This window comes from Ruditapes philippinarum, unplaced genomic scaffold (assembly GCF_026571515.1).
Source record: "Ruditapes philippinarum isolate M1 unplaced genomic scaffold, ASM2657151v2 ctg32_1_1_1_1, whole genome shotgun sequence".
Classification (NCBI taxonomy): Eukaryota; Metazoa; Mollusca; class Bivalvia; order Venerida; family Veneridae; genus Ruditapes; species Ruditapes philippinarum.
The window spans coordinates 280,750-300,396 of NW_026860502.1; the positions used below are offsets into that span (position 1 = coordinate 280,750).

Genomic DNA, 19,647 nt, shown 5'->3' on the forward strand with positions numbered 1-19,647 from the left:
AGAAAAAAATTGTATGTGTTGTATGAAGTGTCTTTATGTAAAGAACTGGTCCTAAGAAAATTGGGTTTTCAGTTGTGTTCTTTCGGAAAATTCTTTGACTTTTGTAAACTAGAACTGTCACAAAAAAATTCCCTAAATTGAAGGTTCTGTCTATTCCAATTGGCTGTTTCTTGCCATTCCTAAGGAAATGTTTAAGATCATTCATTTGTTCATTTGTATAGCATATTATGGAAGGGACCTTGTCTTTGTGGTGTATAAATGTTTAGACATTGGGGTGATCATTTATTATACTTAGAACTTCTAGTATTTCATCAGCTATATTGTCACGTTGATTGCATTTGTGCTGAACTTTCTGTTTACTTTTATATTTTATATATTCTTAATAACTTTAAAATCACGAGGACAATCCATAGAATCGTCTTTTTTTAAACGATGGAAAATCTGTTTAGGTTTGTCATGTTCATTCAACTGTTTCAGCTTGTCCACTGTCTTTGGATAAGTTCGTGTGAACGTTTTTTCCCATCCGTGCATTGCCATGTGGTTTAGATTCAATGGGTTGATTTCCCTGGTATTCGTACAATGCGACACTCGCAACATTTAGATCAGATTTCTTCGTGAAGTATAAAACACGTTTTTTGAAAGTTTGCTCTCTTTTTAACTGTGTATAATACCTACTTAAAATGTAAACTTCGTTGTCCGACGGTTGATTTGGAAGTGGCTCGTTGAATACATTTCCTCTGGACCTTTTTTTGACACAGTATTTCCCGTTTTTATATTCTACATTTTTCAAGTGTCCATTCTCTTTAATGCAAATAAGTGTAATGATAATAAGTTGTTATTTTTGTCAAGTAGAAAGGAATATATAAAGGTTAAGAGGCGAGCAAGGGAAGCGATATTTTACTCTAAAGAAAAAATAATCTGTCACAAATGTCAAAAACCTCACCGCGTAAGTTTTGGAAGTACATAAATAAATTCAAACGTAGCCACTTAGATTCAAATAGTTTTGTTAACCATTTTTCAAATATCTCTAATTTGCAGCACAGTAATTTTAATGCAGACGATTTTATTCAGCCACGTGATACACCGTTATATATTGAACAGTTAGATTGTCCTCAGTGTGGAGGAAGTGTCGAAAACTATATCTTCGTTGAATAGAAATAAGAGTGCTGATTATTTAAATCAGGCCGGGTCTTTCAAATAGATTTCTATTTGAAAGACCCTGTTTAAATATAGCAAATCATGCAGGGAAAGGTATTTCAACACTATTTATAGATTATATTATAATAATTTTTATTGATATATGTGATATTTTACATGCTTGCATTCACAAATATACATTTTAATTGAATTTTAAGTCGTTTGGAGCACCACAAAACAAGTGTCTATGAGAAAATTCCAATGTGGGGGGGGGGCTATATGTTGAGTGATCCTTCCTCTTAGAAATGAGGTCCTGATGAAGAATACACATAAAACATCGTTTAGAATTAACAAATATTATACAAAATAACAGATGTGTAATTCATTCACTTAAAATATTAGAATATAAGCAATCAAACTATAGCACCTATTCCGTACCCGAAAAGTTACGTGGTTTAGCAGTGACGGCATAACACGGCGTTTACCAAAATTAGTGTACAACAACAACATCACGCACAACATCCGGTATTGTGTCACAAGTTGCAATTTTCTTGTTTGTGTTGCAGGCTATATGGTATTACAAAAAATATTTGAGATCGAACAAACTTTTGCTAGACTTTAGAATCTGTCCGCAGCTATTTTAACCTCTATTATAAATTTCCTCAAATAAGTTGTATTTGACTGTTTCTCTACAAAATCACTCGGATTACTCTAACATTGTCTAAGGGTTAGGGGTTTGGGTTAGGATTTTAAAACATGGATTTTGCAGTGAACAGATTCCGAAACTGCCCCCAAAATTTCTCTGTCTGCAAAAAAATTGTGTATCAATTTGGCAAGCTGGATAAGATCAGGGTCTTTCAAATAGAAATTATGGTCTGGAAATTTTATGTAAACCCTTTTCGCTACAATTAAACATGTCTCGGTATAACTCGGTATAGTTTGCTATACGCAAATTATGTTAGTGTTCAAGAAAAGGGCGAACATTGAAAACAATAGCAAAAATGAAAATTCAACATATTGTTCATTAAAAACCTTTAAACTTGTAAAAAATAGATGAATCATTTAGAAAATAATGTTCTAGAAAGGCATAATCTATTGAAAACATAGATTGCTTGTTCATTATGTTTGCAGACAAATGGCGCCATTTTGAAATTTCTCAAAATTAAACATCAAATACAGGGTTCTCGGGGACGCTTATTTCGGCGTCCCGGTACGCATGTTTATTACAGCTGGACGCAAATTTTTCAGAGCAAGGATTCCACGTACGCTTAATTTTGCCTGGGGACGCATAGAATCTTAACATTACTGATTGTTTACAACCACAAATACGTCAGCGCGTGTCAGTCTGTAGGTACATGTAGGCGGTCCTATGCACATCAACCCGTGAAGCGATTAGCCAATTAGCGATAACGCTTCCGATCATTATCACGCAATAGTGATCAGAATAATGTATACACGCGCTGTACAAGTAATTACCAGATATAACACGAGGTGATAATTTTATATCTTCGATCAACAGTTGATTGGAAATTAGCAAATTTTACCGATTATCGACTATTTACTCCGCAAGTTTAAAGATACAAATGAGTGTAATTTTGAATGATTGTCGAATATTTTCGGCATTTTCTAGGCACAATTTTGCTTTAGTTTCATTCTTGCAAAAAACGTTCTATAAAAGTATTAAGAATTTAAAACATTGTGCCGAAATGCCAGGACAACAAACCAAAATACACATACGCTTTTCTTTGATATTTAGATCCTCTCCGAAAATTGATCCCGAACATCGGCGATTTCACGTTCGCCAGAAACCCTAAAATTTCGTAAAAATTTTCAGTTTCCAAACCAAACATGTGAATGAATTGTTCCTTTATTATTTAATTAACATTAAATCTTTAAATATCGATCTTCAATTTGCCCCCTTTTGAAGATACTTGTCGATCGGATGAATCTCTTACACACTGTGTGAAGCTGTACACGATTTTCCTATTCATTCCGCTAAATGCTTCCTATATACATTTACGTTTTTTTTTACAAATATAAACTTTTTGTCTTTAGAATGGACTTATTTTACCAGAAAAAAATTTGATTTGGTATTAAAAAAAAAAAAAAAAAAAAAAAAAAAAAAAACAATTTCCATTTGTTGATGCATTATAATGGAATAATTTCATTATAATAAATATAAACAACAAAACAATTATTATACTATGTAGTTCAGAGTTTCTTTTGAATAACTATAAACTTTGAAAGTCTCTTGAAGATTCAAAATATAAGCAATGCTCAGGGCTCATCCGGAAGGGCGATTCAGGCGAAAACTTCGCCGTGTATATTTCCATTTCGCTCTCCCAATTGATCAAAGAGAAGTCAACATCGCCGATAAAATCTTAATTCCCAAAGAGTAATTACTTGGCGATGTAAAGAGCAGAGATTGTATCCGCCCATTTGACGACTGCTAATTATCATTATCCAATCAGAGCGTCGCTTTATACTACCCTTCTACCTGTATGCACAGCGATAGACCGCCTACTCTAAACAGTAAATAATGAGAGCATCGGCCCGAAACGGGTATAATCACAGGGGGCCCACATAAATAGTCTATATTTATATACATATTATAAGGTTATGACTAAAATCTTATTTTAAGGTCACTATCAAGCAGTATATACCATCCAAACACTGTGTGGGCCCCCTGTGGGTATAATTGTGTGACAGTTTTGCGATAGGCGATAATTATAGATTGTTTTTTCCCCGATCATCTAAACACGTGCATATCTTCCCTAATTAATATACACGCGGTGTTTAACCCGAGTAATGGCGATGTGCAATGGGTTTTTCACGGCTATCACAAAACTGTTAGTCAATTAAAAATAATCAATTTCATTAATGATCAGCGACCGGATTAAAACCTTAATTATAGTTTTGAATGATTTCAGTCCGTTAACATGAATTAAAAATTGTTATGTCGCTCACATCATGGCTACAGGGCAAAATGCCCAAACCTAGCAGTAAAAGAAAAACTACGAATCAATGATCGGCATGCTACATATCGGTCGTATATCATGTGTACATGTATATAAACAACAAATTTTGTCAGGAAAAAGTGTTCTTATAGTTTCAATATATATATTTGTTCTAATGTCATAAATATGACGCCTCATATTAAGATTTATCAATATTGTAAATTTCAAAAAGCATTATTTATAAAGATATTACGAGTTAAACATTTCATGAAAATAAAGGGAGGTAATTAGAAATTTATTTTCTATAATTTCTCAGTCAATTTTTTCAATAAGAAATGAATGTATATAATTTTAGTGATCAAATATAATGTGCACAAATGTTTGCAGTACATATTTTACATATTCTTCGATGTTTGAAAATTGTTTTATAAGCATAATTATATGCACATAAATGTGACATTACAACATACAAGATCTTAAAAGATTTTCTGTAATCATTTTAACAGAACAGACAGATATTGTTCAGCAATATCCAATGCAACTATATCTTCTAATAAAAGTGAGGAATGTATATAATAAAAAATTAATTTATTCATCATACTTTTTCTTACACATTATTATCAATAAATCTACATGAAAATAAATAAACAAATATTTAGAGAAAGCTTATAAATAGATTAATTGTGTTTATATTATAGTTAAAGGATGTATAGCCATGCATGTTAATGCATACACATTGGGTTCTTTCCCTTCTCCCTATTTTTCGCGAGGAAGTCACTTCTCCCTAAAATTTCCCCCCAGGATGAGCCCTGATGCTAATTGTGAGCATTGAATGACTAATCTGTAAACATATTAATTGCAACGCGCTTTTGGACTCCAACTTTTTCAGGGTTGGGAGTCCATGGACTCCATGTTTTAAAGTCCTAGTGAGAACCCTGCAAATATTTGTAAATAACATCATGAAATATTATAAAATGTTTACATGATACGATTAAATTACATTTTGTCTCTGTAAAACCAATTGCTATGTAAGTATGTTGTCAGTGAACAATGCATAAATGAAACAAAAGCTTATGAAACTCTGACATATTTTCAAATATGAGCAGTTGATTTATACCTTGACACCGGAAATGAAAAATTCCTAATCACTTTTGTAAAGTGGTCTTATTTTTAAATTGCAAAATACCACTTAAGAATAGCAACTGTTGAACATTTGGGTGTTTTTCCTTCTGTCAGAACTTCGTCCAGTCCATAACTTTGTCATTTAACATATGATTCAATATAATTCAGTAAAGATGCCTCTCTCTGGAGATGTACCTCTAGAAGATATTGAAGATATAGTGACGGGGGAAACAGGGACAGATATTAGAGCAGGGAATAAGAAACATGTTGTACCTCGAGCTAGGAAACACAAGACTGAAGTGGCAACAGAAAAAGTTAATGCTGATAGTATCATACCAGGTGTGTATCATTTATGTGCTTTTAACATTTGTATGTACAGCTGACATAGATACAAATGGTATTGATATTTTTCTTTTGATTGAGATACTGATTTGAAAAAAATGTTATAAATCTGTAATGTTGAGCAGGCTTAAACCCAATGTTTGTATTTAAATCAAATGATGTCATGTTAAATTATCATTATTATTATTTTTATAAATAGCTACATTACACTGTGATAAAATTGTAGAAACTGTAAACATTGAGCTTTTGTCTTTGTTTACTGTTTTTCATCACCATTCTTTCATTTTTGTGATTTTTTTTTTATTTCAGGAACACAGAAAGTTTATGTAAAAACATGGGGCTGCTCACATAATAATTCTGATTCTGAATATATGGCTGGTCAGCTCGCAGCATATGGATACAAAATTGTTGGTGAGTCTGTGTTTTTTTAATAGAAAGTAAAAAAGAAAAGAGAAATAAATTGCCTTTTGTGAATCTTAGGTTTAAGATTGAAAGTAAGCAAAATGCTGTCATGCTAGACACAACAGAGATAAGATTTCAACAGTTTCCATAGTTTAAATGTAGTTGTAGGGGGGATGCTTCATGCATGTGCAATAATTTTAACCATGTGCAAGACATATTTGGATAACAGTTTCTAGGATTATTCATAATCTTTAATTTTCAGACCATGTTACATGTAAGGTGGCCTTTTTCCTTATTAAAAATGTGGGGGAGGGGGTGGTTGGGGAATGCAAAATCAATATTGTTTGGATTTCTTTAAATTTTAAGTTTTAGTTATGACTGCTTGTTTTCTATAGTAAAAAGTTGATGTTTGTTGTATTGAAGTCACTGTCAGTGTTGGTTATAGTCAAATGGAGAAGTTGATACATTGTACATGTTGAAAAATATATTAATTCTACGTGGTGAATCTACAGATATAGTGTCATTGAGTTGCCATGCTTCTACTTGAGAACAGTTCATTTGAGTATCAAGGGGAATATCAAAATACAAAAGTGAATCTATCAAAAAGTATAGAGCTTGGCCAGACTGCAGTGAACATATGTGCACATTGGACTAGCCCCTTTGGGTTCTTGCAGGTAAACAGTTACACAATAAATTGTCTTTTAATTATTAAACAAGATAAGGTGTGCTGTGTTTTAGATGAGAAGAAGAATGCAGACCTGTGGTTGTTGAACAGTTGTACTGTGAAAAGTCCAGCGGAGGACCACTTTAGAAATGAGATAAATTTGGCTAAACAACTGGAGAAATATATTGTGATAGCAGGATGTGTACCACAAGGTCAACCAAAAGGAGACTATATGCAGGTATAGTATTATATATTTAGTCATTATTTACCAAAATGTTTGTAATCAACTTGTCCAGCTTTAGATTTGGAACTGCTCATTGTTAGTGGAAAGTGTTTCAAAGACAATTCTACTCATTCTAGATAATTTTAGACATTTTATTATATATATATCTATAAAAGCAGTTAGATAATTAGACATTTTATCATAGATAATTCTAAATGATTTAATTCTAGAAAAGCAGGTGGCAGTGTAGATGTTTTACTGGCTTGTCTGCTGCTAAAATGTTGGCATAGGTCTGGCCTGATAATATTTCATGTTTAATCTGATATTATTTCAACTTGTCAGATAAATACTGAATTTTCCCAGACTTGTTTAGAATTGTTGTTTACTCATGGGTCTGGGGGGTATAAACAAAACAACAAAAACTGTTGTAGTGTTCATTATCACTTTAGAGCAAGCTGTGATTTTAAATTATCAGTTTTTGTTGTTTTGTTCTATGGGGAAATAGATGAAGTTTTATATTAACAACGTTCTCCGTCTGTTTGATTATGACATAGCCAAACATATTGTGTTGAGTAATCAATGTAGTGGTATCAATTTTCAATATCCAACTTTCCCTTTCCAAACCCAAATATTTTAGGTGTTAGGATATAAATAATCTATTTCAGGGGTTAGAATATAGAAATCTATTTTAGGGGTTAATTAAATATTAAATGATTTATTTCATGGGTTAAGTGCTGTATGATTTATTTCAGGGGTTAAGTGCTGTATGATTTATTTCATGGGTTAAGTGCTGTATGATTTATTTCATGGGTTAAGTGCTGTATGATTTATTTCATGGGTTAAGTGATGAATGATTTATTTCATGGGTTAAGTGCTGTATGATTTATTTTAGGGGTTAAGTGCTGTATGATTTATTTCATGGGTTAAGTGATGAATGATTTATTTCATGGGTTAAGTGATGTGTGATTTATTTCATGGGTTAAGTGATGAATGATTTATTTCATGGGTTAAGTGATGTGTGATTTATTTCATGGGTTAAGTGCTGTATGATTTATTTCATGGGTTAAGTGCTGTATGATTTATTTCATGGGTTAAGTGCTGTATGATTTATTTTAGGGGTTAAGTGATGAATGATTTATTTCAGGGGTTAAGTGTTTTATGATTTATTTCAGAGCTTAAGTGATGAATGATTTATTTCAGGGGTTAAGTGTTTTATGATTTATTTCAGAGCTTAAGTGATGAATGATTTATTTCAGGGATTGAGTGTAGTAGGTGTACAGCAGATAGACCGGGTAGTTGAAGTTGTTGAAGAAACTTTAAAAGGTAATTCAAATCTATAAGTGAAAAAATGTTTTCAATTTTTACTTAAAGCACAGACTTTCAAAACTTTTTACACAGTTATGATTATGATGTATTTAAGAAATAATATATCCCAAACAGTGCTTTTATCGCTCAATAAGTTGAATAACATCACTGTTTGGAGTTCCAATGCAACAAATTATATCATGAGGGCGTAGCCCGAGTGATATAATGATGCGCATCCGAACGACAAACAGTGATGTTATCTAGCGATAAAATCACCGATTTGGATATATTATTTCGATTCTAACATGACATCAACAAATAAATGCTGCCGTACCTAATATTAAGCAAAATTGCACCTGATTTGTTTCCGTACTTATTGTCACCGCGTCACATTTTAAGTGGTTATGTTACGTGTATAATGATTATGTCACATGTCTAAATATTACGTCACATGTCTAAATATAGAACGTCAAACAGTGACTTTATAGCATAATAACACACACTTTCCATTTTTCAATGTTCAATAGGGAAAAATGCGGGTTGTGTTAGAATTTAGAATTGTACTTGTAAATTTTCCACTCCACAAATATTGTCATTCCTGTCTCAGTTTGACTGATAAATCTTCAAAGATATTGATGATGATAAGTATTCTTGTGACAATTTGTACATGTATAAATGGTTAAGAATGCTGATTTTAAACCACTTGCTTCTCACCACTGGGGGTTCAAATCCCACAAGGGACTTTGATTTATTTCAATGTTAGGAAGCTATCTAGCTAGCTTATGGAATGTCAGTGGTTCAACTGTGTTGATGTGATGTTAAACCCAACCAGTCTGACAATCAATCATGACAATATGAATCTTACTGTCAGAATCAATTATACAGTCAGTTTAGGTTAATGGTGCTGAAATTAATAAAAAAAATTGTCGCATTGTTTTATATGAAGATTGCTCATTTTGTCTCAAAACAATGAAAAATCATCTACTGTTCGAATTTTATGTGTGAAATGTTTGATAGAATATATGAAACTATAGTAAATTGTTGGAATGAAAATGTATTGCGTAATTTGCGAAATAGCTATTGATTAATTCAGACTGATATTTTATTTTCATAAATAAGTTATTATAACATTAAGTTTCCTATGAATTGTAATTTTTACTTCCTTCTAGGACACAATGTTAGAATGTTGGGCCAGAAAAAGGCATCTGGGAAGAAAGTAGGAGGAGCATCCCTAAATCTACCGAAGATTAGGAAAAATCCACTCATAGAAATAATTGCAATTAACACAGGGTAAGCGAAGCAGAAAATGAGTGTGATTGCCCACTTTTTGTTTACAAGTTATATGATGTATTTGAGGTAGATAGATTTGAAGAGACTTTTGTCATTTCTGTATGTGTTAGTCTGTTTCCTGTTTCTACTTGCTCACTTACAGCCCTTGTATTAAGATATTTAGGAAATGATAATATTAAATTGAATAGGTTGAAAATAATGATAATGGAATAACATTAAGAGAATTATTGTTTTCACGTAAATAATGCAAAGGCACTTTCTACAAAGAACTTGTTAAAACTTGGTCATGTTTTCTCAAAGAGAAATAAGTATGGATCAGCATATTTTGTTTTCTGTGCTTTATACAGTTGATATTTCTCTGTAAAAATGAAGAAAAACTTATTATGGAGCTAAAATAAACAAAATAAATACAAATAACAAAGTTTACTGGATAAGAATTAATTTCAATTTTAAATATTTCATGTTCATGAATTCGAATTTTGTTTAAAACTTTTCACTTTTATCTATTGTGAGAGCTTGTTATGGCATCTACAAAAACATTGTTAATTAATTAAAACATTCTTGTACAAGTCTTTAATTTTCTTTGTTGTGGTTAGGTTAAAAATGAGCATATATGAGAAAGATGAAGGTTTAAAATATTATATCATTTATATGGTTAAAATCTATATTCTGATTGTTCAAAGAAAATCTTGAAGTTATATTATTTTGTATAACTTGAACCCTTACACTACTGAAACTGATAAACATTTGTCACCGGTATAGAGTTAGGAGGGGGCTCGTGGTGAGTGGTTTTTGGGCAATGATTAAAAACTTGCCCCTTTATTGGTGTTGAGCAATCCCACGGGATTTTTTATTCTTCATGAGAGGGAAACTTTCAGAGCTTTCCAAAAATTTTTGGCCCTTTCTTTTTTGTGCCCATTTTGTTGAAAAAATTCATGAAGGGGCCCCTGAGGTCTTCCAACCCGTAAATGGGAAATTGCTATACCCATATTTGTTGTTTTACATTAAAAAACAAAAAAAATGGGAGATTGGCAATTAATCTGTATACCCCGACCAGGTTTTTCTCTTCTAATTATTTTTTTTGTATTAAACTTGAGTAGATTTCCAAATTTAAACTTGGTAAATTCTCCCAAAATTTCCGGTTAAAAAGTGAAGTACTTTAGTTTTTTCATGGTTGGGGTTTAAACCAACTGGGGGTTTTAAAAAAACCGGGGGAAAAATTTTTTGTGAATTAGTTTTTCTTGTCATTATCCTTTCTTTATTGGTGAAATAACCCCTTTATTTTCAGATGTTTGAATCAGTGTACATACTGCAAAACTAAACATGCTCGTGGTGAATTAGGCAGCTACCCTCCAGAAGAAATTGTGGCACGTGCAAAACAATCCTTTGAAGGTATGTGTAGTTACATAGGGTGAGGTTTTGATCAAGGTCATTGATTGTCTACATTATCAAGGGTATAAAGTTTGAGAATTAGTACTAAATTTTAGCATTTTCCTACTCCCTGTTCTATATGATACTGTACAAAAGTGTAACTAAGCATTCTTTATCTACCCAATTTGTAGTAACAAATTCTTCATTGTATCAAAGTAGATCTTTTTCATCTCAAGTTTATTAAATTTACCTTTAAAGGGTATAAGTGAAATATTTTCACAAAGTTAATATGTCAGTAAAATAACGTTGTTTCCATATTTTAATGGTTGATTTTCAAAAGAGTTGTGTCAGTTATTTAAAACACATGAATATTGCTTGTAGTATAAATCTATTGCTATTTCAACTACGATTTTAACCATTTAGCAATGATTTTGTGCAATGCTCTTAAAGGTATAAACTAATATTTGCTTTCATCCAAGTATTTTGGAATAATGATATCTGTCATATGTTGCGGATCAGATCAGAGGGACCCCGCCCATTGGGGGGTAACGAGGCTTCCTGTGTTACTGCCCATGGGTGGGTTCACAAGGGACGGATATTCCGATGCGAACGGCAAACATGTCAGATATTTTTTCTCTCATATTCAGCCATATTATTTCATATTTAAAATCGTTTACCCCAATAAGATATTTGTTCATGGAAATTAATGTCATTTCATCCATAACTATTTTCTTACAATAGAGTATGCATTTACAACTTAAATAACAACAGCGAAATATCGTTATCCTAAGCACATAGTTCCCTTCTAACATGTGCCAAAATGACGTCATTTTAACGCAGTTCATTCATATAATGCGCTTAAATGACATTGTATGGCACGCAACTCATCTGGCACCCCCATGCCAGATGAAATTTCTGGCATGGGTAAAAGTAACGGAAATGCCGGTCTGCTATGCAAGAATTATTCTATTCCAAAATTCAGACAATAATTGTGTAATTTGAGATTACTTGCTACTGCCAAAAAATGAGTTTATCTTATAAGATGATTGTTTGCAAGCAGTTTACTGAATGTATAAGTATGAGTTATAAAGTGATAGCTTCTCTTTACTTTTTGCCTTACTTTCACATTTTCAGAGGGTGTTGTAGAGATTTGGTTGACCTCTGAGGACCTTGGGGCCTACGGTCATGACATTGGGGTGACATTACCTCAATTGCTATGGCAACTGGTTGAGGTAATCCCTGAAGGAGCAAGAATGAGGCTTGGCATGACTAACCCTCCTTACATATTAGAACATCTTCCGGTAAGTTTGATTTTCTACATGTTTAAGATATTCTTTCAAATCAACAAAGAATGCCACATCGAAAGTTATACCGCCTCCGTGGTTGAGGGGTTAGAGTCGATGACTTCTTATCCAGTTACCTCTCTGGCGTGGGTTTGATCCCCGGGAGATGCTTTGGTAGTTTAGCATGGAGGAAGGTAGTCTAGTACTGATGTAACTCTCCAGGAACAATGGTTAGGAAACTACATGCCTATATAACTGAAATACTGTTGGAAAAGGCATAAAATGAAACAAACAAAAATAACAAGTTAGACATTAAAACGCTAATTTTTCTTCTGTTCTACTCACAATTGTTTCGAAATTTTCAAGATTTAATTGGTAATGTGTTCAACAGGAACTGGAAAATTGCCTCTTTTCAATTTATGAATTTAATTATTAATTTATAAGATTTGAATCCCTAACATTGATGGCTGACAGACAGACAAGTTTTCTGGTATTGTACTTTGCTAGAATTTGATTTTTGCAAATATTTTCTCTTACAGGAAATAGCTAAAATTTTGCAGCACCCACGAGTTTACTCATTTCTACATGTACCTGTGCAATCAGCCTCTGATAGTGTACTTATGGACATGAAGAGAGAATATTGCCAGGCTGACTTCAGACATGTGGCAGACTTTCTCAAACAACAGTTAGTAACTTAAATTTCCCTAATTCTGTCCATATGTTGTTTTATTTTCTATTTTCTGTTGGTTATCCAAAAGAAGTACGGGATTAAGTATGTTTAATTTAATAACATAACTGAGCTATTTAAAAAAAAAGTCAACATACAATATCAGTACTCTTTTATAATATTATTATTCAATAACTTTATGACCTTTAAAGAGGGAGTGTTCATCTAGTGGTTAAGGTATCTGCTTCTTAACCCAGTATTTAAAGGTTCGAGCCATAATCTGGTCATGAATAAGATGATCAGTACTGATATGTTCCAGGAAGTGGAAGTGAAGTTGCAGTCTGCTTAGCTCATTACGCTATGCATCTATTTGTAATCCAGAGGTTGTTGATCCGATCCTCGGGCAATACTAGATGAAATTTCTTCTTTACAATTGATCTATGATATACAGTCTGAAGGGCATTTCTTTCTCACCGCTGATTTAAAAAACATGATTAATAAATAGTTGGTCAATTGCAGAGAAAGTGGCTATTATTATGAGACATCATTCATATCTAAAAATGTGAATCTGAACATTTGAATAAACATGCTTGAGTTGTGTCATTATGATAATGTATTTAATGCACAAGCACTGATATAAAAGGTATTGTTCCTTTCAGAGTCCCGGATGTAACCATAGCAACAGATTTGATATGTGGATTTCCGACAGAGACAGAGGATGATTTTGAGGAAACTATGCAGCTTGTTAGAGATTACAAATTCCCAAGTTTATTTATCAATCAGTTTTTCCCACGTCCTGGAACACCGGCAGCAAACATGCCTCGGATACCTCCACCAGACGTATGATTCTCAACATTTTCCTCAATATTTAAGTTAAATATAAATGTGCCAATATTTTGTTAAGCATTATATTTTCAAGCTTGTTTCTTGTTTGATCTACTGTTGGAACCACTTTTAAGTTTTATAACTGACCAGTAGGCCTACTGGTGTTTTATAAAATGTTTACTGTGTGACCCAATTTTGGCTCAAAAACAGGGTTCTCTTGGTTAAGAGGCAGACACAATAACCACTAGGCCAATACTCCAGCTAAGTAGTTTGTAACACAAAACACGGCATTTTTGATATATATTGTTATATAAAATACCTTGTCATTAATCTATAAAACAGTACATCTAATTTTGTTTTAAGTGAAGAAAAGCACAGTGCATTGTAGCAGGACTGTCAAAGAGACTCACCTCCAAATGAGGAAACCAAAGTTTTAAAAAATCAAACTTAATAACAAAAATATTTAAAGTTTTGAAGAAGAAAAAGAAAACTATAAACATCTTGCATGCATAATATGGCTTATAATACTATTTCTGTCAACCCATATCTGTATCCAGATAGTAAAGGAGAAATGGCTTTTTTTTTGCATTTTTTTAAGGACACATTTTATATAACCTTAATTGACTGTGGCCCTCTTCAGATTTAAATTTCTTCAAATTGTTCAGTTGACAATATTTGATGTTGTTGTTGTTCTTGTTAATGATTATCATTATGATGATGCTGTTGCCCCTTTGTCCATGATGAAGATCTGATACCAATGATGATGATGATAAAGTTGGAAAGTCACCTTGACCTTTACAAAAAAACAAAAAAAAAAACAAAAAAAAAACAGTTTATTATTTTGCATATTATACAAAATTTTTAATTTACCATTTTGTGTACTAATTTACTATATCATTATTTCAGGTTAAGAAGAGAACTAAGAGAGTGTCAGAATTATTCCAGTCATATCATCCCTATACCCACAAGGTACATTCTTGTAGTTATTGTCATATGATAGAAATTCAAAGTCTTATTGTTGACAAAAGAAAAACAATGAGAAAATACACATATTTTCTCTGTATATTTTAGTAAATTTTAATTTCATTTTGACAAAGTGAAGCTTTATCTGTTCTAACTACAACTAGGGTGATGGAATTGAAAATCTGAAAATAAAGGTATAATGTTTTCATTCTGGGCCCAGAGGTTCTGACCTCTAAATGATAATTCTGAGCTCTGTCTTGAACCTTGGGATTTCCATTGGGCCAGTATACAATCTGTACCAGTTTACTAACCAATCATATACCATAATTTCTTTTATAACCTTTGAGAAATTTCTGTATAACATTCAGTTGGTCATTTTATTTGTAGAATATACTAGAAGAATATGTAATCTAACAGCTATTGAGGTCACTTCATGATTTTTCTAGTAGTTTCAGTGGTAGTAAGAACTTAGTGCCATTGCATGCTTTATTTCAGGCAGCAAGCTGGCATGTCCTTTAAAATAAATAACCTTTTAAATAAACAGGCATGGTAACTTCCTGATATGAGAATATATTTACTTCCACCATTCCTATATTTACTGGAGAAATCAATTATGATAGATAGTGGATTTAAGAGACCTGTTTACTCACTGGTTTCTCCCTGTAAAATGATGTTAACCTGTAACATAAACAAAGTATTGAACAGTTTAATCATTTATTTCTTTGTAATAGTTTGCAGGTAGCTTTGAGAATATTTCCATGTGGAATTTTGTATTTGCTCAATGTCAATTTTCAGCTTGGTGAAATACAAGAAGTGCTAGTCACGGAAAAATCTCACATGATAAACAGTATTACGTAGGCCATAACAAGTCTTATGATCAGGTAACATGATACAAATATTTCATGTAGGCTGAATGTGCTGAAAGTCTAAAAAATTACAATGTAGGCCGTATGTGCTGGGAAAGTCTACAAAAATATTTCAATGTGATATTGTGCTCATTTGTTTTCTTTGTCAAGTTGAACTGAATAAAGCTATATAATTTCAAAATGTTGAATATTAGTTTTTAGGCTTATGATGAAGGATCAGGAAAAAAAGACTGCCCCACTTTTTTAGCTGCACCTGTCACAAAGTGACAGGGTGAGCTTTTGTGATCGCCTTTCGTCCGGCGTCCGTCCGTCCATTTTGCCGTCCGTCTGTCGTCCCGTAAACTTTTACTTTAAAATGACATCTCCTCATAAACCACGAAGCCAATTTCATCCAAACTTCACAGGGAATATTCCTTTGGTGGTCACCTTTGAAAATTGTTCAAAGAATTTAAATTCCATGCAGAACTCTGGTTGCCATGGCAACCAAAAGAAAAAACTTTAAATATCTTCTTCTAAAAAACCCAAAGAGCTAGAGCTTTAGATATTTGGCATGAAACATCTTCTAGTGAGTGTCTACTAAGTTTGTTCAAATAAAAGCCCTTGGGTCAAAATTGGCCCCGCCCCCAGGGGGTCATTGATTTTCCTACATGCATATAGTAAAAACTTAAAGATCTTCTTCGAAAAATCCGAATAGCTAGAGTTCAGATATTAAGCATGAAACATGTGCTAGTAAGTGTCTACAAAGATTGTTCAAATGAAAGCTCCCTGGTGTCCAAACTGGCCCTGCCCCCATGTGTCGTGTCATTGGTTTTTAACTATATGTGTAAAGAAAAAACTTGACCAGCTAGACCTTAGATGTTTATAGCATGAAACACTTTCCTTCTAATGGGTGTCTACCAAGTTTGTTCAAATAAAAGCCATGGGTTTAAACTGGCCCAGCTACAGGGGCCTCATATAGTAGGTGAGTGACTTCTGGGCCATCATGGCCCTCTTGTTTTATCAAGTGAATGTTACCGATATGTCTTAAAATGGAAAAATTTCTGGGTGACATGATTTTTTATTAACGTTTGAGACACAGCATATAGCATTAAAAACATTTTTTCTTTTTTTTTTTTTCAAAATGTTAAGTTATTTTGACTTTATTTTGACTAAAATTACTAAAACAAGCACCATTTAAACTTGGATGAACATAATGTTATGGGCCATATATTTTTTGAAAGCCTAACAAAATATTTCATTTGATCTACATTCAACAATATAATTTTGTATGATGTAGGAAGAAGCTTATTTGACAAATGAATACATTGTACCATATTTTACTATCCAAATAAAAATTTTCAATGACACAGTGTTGAACATGTTATGAAACAGTTGCAAGAAGTAAGCTAATTTCAACGAGAATTATTGGTGATGTTGATACATATTGTTATAATGTTTTTCTTAACAGCTGTTTTAGTTACAAACTGAGAAAAGATATACTAGTAGAAAACACTGAGAGGATATAGAACACTATGTTGGATTTTGAGTCACACCAAACTTGTTTTAAGGTCATAATGGTGACTTGCCAGTGTTATTGTTAAAGGAAGACCTCAAGTACCTCACTGTGTGTTATTTCAAGCATTAGGAGGCCTCTGAGTAGAGTCAAGAAACTTTTATAATCTATCTAGATAGATGCGGCATCATTCCTCACATTAAAGACTTGAATACCTGTGATGTCATCATGAGATTCAAACTCTCAGTAGTAAGGAACAAGTGATTAAAGTTAAGACCATAACCACTTGTCCAGGAAGGCCCCAGAACAAATAAAATGTATACAACTATACTTAGGCTTGTAAAAATAACCAGAACAAATAAAATGTATACAACTATACTTAGGCTTGTAAAAATAACCAGAACAAAAAAAATGTATACTACTATACTTATAAAAATAAATTCAGGGTAGTGATTATTAAGGTGTTTGGCTGAATTGATAGACTGGAGATTATACAAATTTCATTGTTGATAATATATAGCTATTGTTATATAACAAACAGGTGCTGGTACCCCAAGATGAGAACTTGATGGGAAAGATGGTTAGTGTAGAGATTACTGAGACCGGGAAACATTTCATGAAGTGTCGACTAGTGAAGGATGGAGAGGTCAGGAGACCTGTATCAGTACCCCCACCATTACCTAAAGGTCAAGTTTCAGGATTTAAACAGGTATTTAATTGATTTGGTATTTTAGAAATATTGCACCTTTTTGAAAGAAAATGTTCGCTGGTTTCACTTTCATCCATCAACAGGTTCTTTGTAGAATCAGTAGCTGAAATGAGAGTATTATTATCATAAATTTTTGTCATGATGTCATTTTTACTGTTATGAATGAAGTTGTAAATTGATAGAGAAAGTGGTAAATGAATATTCTTTTTTTTTTCTGAAATGTGATAAATATGCAATATGCAAGAAAAAGAATCAAACACTGGTTGATGTTACAGATCAGAATAACTAGATCTCCGAGTAACTGTTTTAGCCCAAACTCTATACAGTCTTGTGACCACCTTAAAACAGTTACCAACCAGCTCCATATTTCGGTCTATACTGGTTGCCGGTGTATTCAGTAAGATTCTTATAATATTAATAAACATATTATTAATTCATAAACTATATGCTATACATTATAGCCAAATGTTAACAAAGATATTATAACAGTGAAGTGTGTTAAATAAAATGATCTGAACTGGGTTTTTTTTGTATCTATCCCCGACTTAGCTCAGTAGGAAGAGCATCAAAATTTGTAATCCAGGGGTTGCTGGTTCTATCCTCAAGTGAAGGCAAAGTGGACTAACTGAAGAGATATGACCAAAAAAATTGTGTTTAAATCAGCCTAAAAAGCAAACAAATATACAAACAGATGATGCGAGGTTAAGATTCAACCATTCTGATTTAAATAGAGCAGTCCATTATCAGTATGTGGAATTTCAATAAAAAAAAAAGCAACCAGAACTTTGTCAGGTAATGTTCATGTCCAGGATGTCCTGGCCCTTTACTGGTAGACTAAAAATATAATAATTATAGCATAAACTGCCAATATTTATAAGGGTTATCTCCCCTTTCCAGATTTTAATGAATAAGTATATTGTGTATTTCAGACGGATGTTGTTATCACAAGTAAAGGAATCTGGTTTCTTCGCTGTTTCTATGGTAGTTATGCTTATAGCAGTGGTTTGGCGAGTATATGGACTAGTTCAACAGTTTATAACGTGAATACTATAATGTACTTGTTGATGACTTAAAACAATACTGTGTAGAAGTGATACCTTACTCTTTCATGTTGAAGGAGAAGGTAATTGGCATAGGAAGCTGAAACTTTTACACATCTTAGTATCAGGAAATGAATATGCAGTCATTTATAGCTGGAGTATTCAGTAAATAAAAAGTGCTATTTTATTTGCCCCAACATCCTGCACTATATTTTCATTGAAAATGTGAGTTGCAGCAAGAACTATCGAAGCGTAGACTGCATTCAAACTTCACAAGTGTATTTCCAATTATCAAATCTACAGACAGATTGTCCCATAACTAACATAAATTAGTTTAAATCATGGCTCTGGTTTGTGTGTGCAAGTTTTTTATGCCCCCGGGCATATAGTAATTGAACCGTCTGTCTGTCCATACGAGGTTAACCTAGAACAGCAAGTTGGATTTTCCTTAAGTTCTACCTGTACCAATGGCTTCATAATTTTCACACTTACTAATCTATACAAAGTATATGATCTTGGCAAGTTACATAACTATGGCTTTCATTTGCATCAAGTTATGGCCCTTTTCAGCACTTAGAAAATGAATAATGGTTAACCTAAACCGGCAAGTTGGAAATATCTTATGTTCTATCTGAACTTATGGCTTAATAATTTTCACACTTACTTATCAATACAATGTACATGATATTGCCAAGTTATATAAATGTGCCATCCATTTTCCCAGTAATTTCCCTTTTTATCACTTTGAAAATAGGTTAACCTATTCCGCCAAGTTGGATTTATCAAAAAATTTCACCTAATTACTTAATTTATTTAATGATATCTTTCATATTTTGTAGGTGGATACCTTTAATTGTCCTCTAATTTTTTGTGGCGTTAGGCGTCTCTAGGTCAAGGTCACTTGTGTAAAAAAATAAATCTAAACATTTCTGCTCATACAGCCTTTATTTTTAAGTTAATGTCTTTCTTGTTTATAATAGTCATACCAA

At 32.7% G+C, this 19,647-nt stretch overlaps 1 protein-coding gene across 1 annotated transcript; it reads left to right on the forward strand.

Annotated features, from left to right (window-relative positions):
• The first annotated feature begins 1,624 nt into the window (after positions 1 to 1,624).
• LOC132760330 (threonylcarbamoyladenosine tRNA methylthiotransferase-like) lies at positions 1,625 to 19,001 on the forward strand. The gene is given in 15 exon segments (XM_060752284.1): positions 1,625 to 1,662; positions 5,385 to 5,555; positions 5,868 to 5,969; positions 6,699 to 6,862; positions 8,104 to 8,170; positions 9,322 to 9,442; positions 10,731 to 10,834; positions 11,948 to 12,114; positions 12,636 to 12,781; positions 13,423 to 13,603; positions 14,495 to 14,557; positions 15,347 to 15,379; positions 15,382 to 15,432; positions 17,451 to 17,618; positions 18,548 to 19,001. Coding segments are annotated over 14 exon segments (1,677 nt in total). The 5' UTR covers positions 1,625 to 1,662; positions 5,385 to 5,389; the 3' UTR covers positions 18,692 to 19,001.
• The last annotated feature ends 646 nt before the right edge of the window (positions 19,002 to 19,647 follow it).